Below are 1,963 nucleotides of genomic sequence, written 5' to 3' on the forward strand. Positions count from 1 at the left end.
TGTGGGCATGAGATGCTGAAACAGCAGTGGCCTGCACTCTGTGGTCCCCCTTCCCACCCCCATTAACCTATCTGATGGCAGAAACAGCCACTCCTCCTGCATTCCCATGCCCCCTTCCCCCTCCTCTCACCTCCTGCAGCTCCAGGTCCAGCCAGCAAGCAAGGACCAAGTGACTATCCTCGTGACTACCCTCAGTGACTACACGACAGGATCACGAGGTGCCCAATGCTGTGCTAAGAATACTCTTGTCTTGGGCAATCCTTGCCACGGCAATGTACAGCACATGCGAGATCTCAGCCTCATCTCACGAGAGGTGGGCCGGTGACCTGGCCAAGCACTAGCTGCACTTAGAAAGTGGTGCGGAGATGCAGGCTCGGGAAGCCCGGTTCTGGAGCCCACATCCCTCTGCCTCCAGATCCACAAGCAGGCCCAACCGGCACAAGGAGTACGCTCCAAACAAGTATGTTGGCTCCACAGTGCCACTTGCTTAGATGATGGGGTCTATCCCGGGGCTGCACACCACTGCCAATGAGGGCACACACCCCTCAGGTTCCACCCCAGCTCCTGGGTGGGCGAGTGACCCCTTCCTCCCCTTCCCACCAGCAGAACAGAAGGAAGTGTCAAGACCTGGGACAGAGTGTGACCAGGATGGTCACTGCCCTCAGCTAGGTGGATGTGTGTTGGAAGGTGTGGGAAGGCAGGGACTGAGCTGACTCTAGAAGTGGAGCCTCTGAAAAAGTCCAAATATTTACTTTAGAAATTAGTTTTTGGCTAAAAGGTACAACATATCCCAATCCATTGAGACCCCTGATTATCAGAGATTAAGTGTTGAGACTTCCCAGAAATACAGGTTGCCAAACTTCTCCATAAAGCCTCTCTAACCTATTCTAGCTCACAGAGATCTCTTCCCCTTTTCAGAATTTTTACTGCAATTGAATCCTAACCATGGAATCTGTCTATATGGCTTTTCTGCCTAGTTAGACAGAAAACTCATCAAGGGCGGGGACCATGGACATGCTGCTATTTGTTTTCTCCCAACTCACACCTTTATACTCTCCTACCAGAGAGTTTTAAGATGTGAGCTGGCAGGTTGAGAGGCCAGAAAAGTCTTCCCACGAGAGGCAGGGAGTCTCCAGCGTGGTGTGTGCACTGGAAAGAGAAGGAATCACCTTGGCTAATTCACTTTCCTGGCTCCGTTTCCTTTTCTGCTCTAGGAAAATTGTAAGACTGGCCCAGCTTGCCTTATGGATTTGTTGTGAGGCTCGGGTCAGATGATACAAGTGAAAGTACTTTATATGATGTAAAGAACCCTGCCAGTGAAAATTACTGTGCCTGTGAACAGCTATCAATACTTAAGTTTCGGGGCTTCCCTGGTGGCGCAGTGGTGGAGAATCTGCCTGCTAATGCAGGGGACACAGGTTCGAGCCCTGGTCCGGGAAGACCCCACATGCCACGGAGCAACTGGGCCTGTGAGCCACAATTACTGAGCCTGCGCGTCTGGAGCCTGTGCTCCGCAACCAGAGAGGCCGCGACAGTGAGAGGCCCGCGCACCGCGATGAAGAGTGGCCCCCGCTCGCTGCAACTAGAGAAAGCCCTTGCACAGAAACAAAGACCCAACACAGCAAAAATAAATAAGTAAATTAATAAACTCCTACCCTCAACATCTTCTTAAAAAAAAAAAAAACTTTAGTTTCTTCTTCTTTTTTTTTTTTTTAAAACACCAGATAATTATATGTGGAATCCATTTGTCCACAGCATGCAAATTGGAAACTGAAAAGTAACAAGGAAGAAAAAAAAGGAGGGGAGGAAAGAAAGAGAGAGAGGAAGGAGAACCAGAGATGTGTAGGCCACGAGGAAGGCTAGAAGACGCCATCCTGAGAGCAAGGTCCAGATGGCACTTACATAAGCAGATGGCAGCTAGGAGGCGAAGGCCAGACTCTGGGGGGAAGCAGGTGGGGAAGAG

The 1,963-nt window shown here is 50.5% G+C and overlaps 1 protein-coding gene across 1 annotated transcript in view; it reads right to left on the reverse strand.

The window, feature by feature from the left end:
- Nucleotides 1-1,963, reverse strand: part of SLC7A8 (solute carrier family 7 member 8) — a 56,757-nt gene that overhangs the window by 31,362 nt on the left and 23,432 nt on the right. Inside the window, exon 3 of the mRNA XM_007449549.1 lies at nucleotides 1,903-1,963. This exon is cut by the window's right edge and continues 100 nt beyond it. Within this exon, the coding sequence (XP_007449611.1) occupies nucleotides 1,903-1,963 (61 nt within the window). The remainder of the gene's footprint in view (nucleotides 1-1,902) is intronic.

Source organism: Lipotes vexillifer, unplaced genomic scaffold (genome assembly GCF_000442215.2).
Source record: "Lipotes vexillifer unplaced genomic scaffold, Lipotes_vexillifer_v1.1 scaffold1093, whole genome shotgun sequence".
In the NCBI taxonomy this organism is placed as follows: domain Eukaryota; kingdom Metazoa; phylum Chordata; class Mammalia; order Artiodactyla; family Lipotidae; genus Lipotes; species Lipotes vexillifer.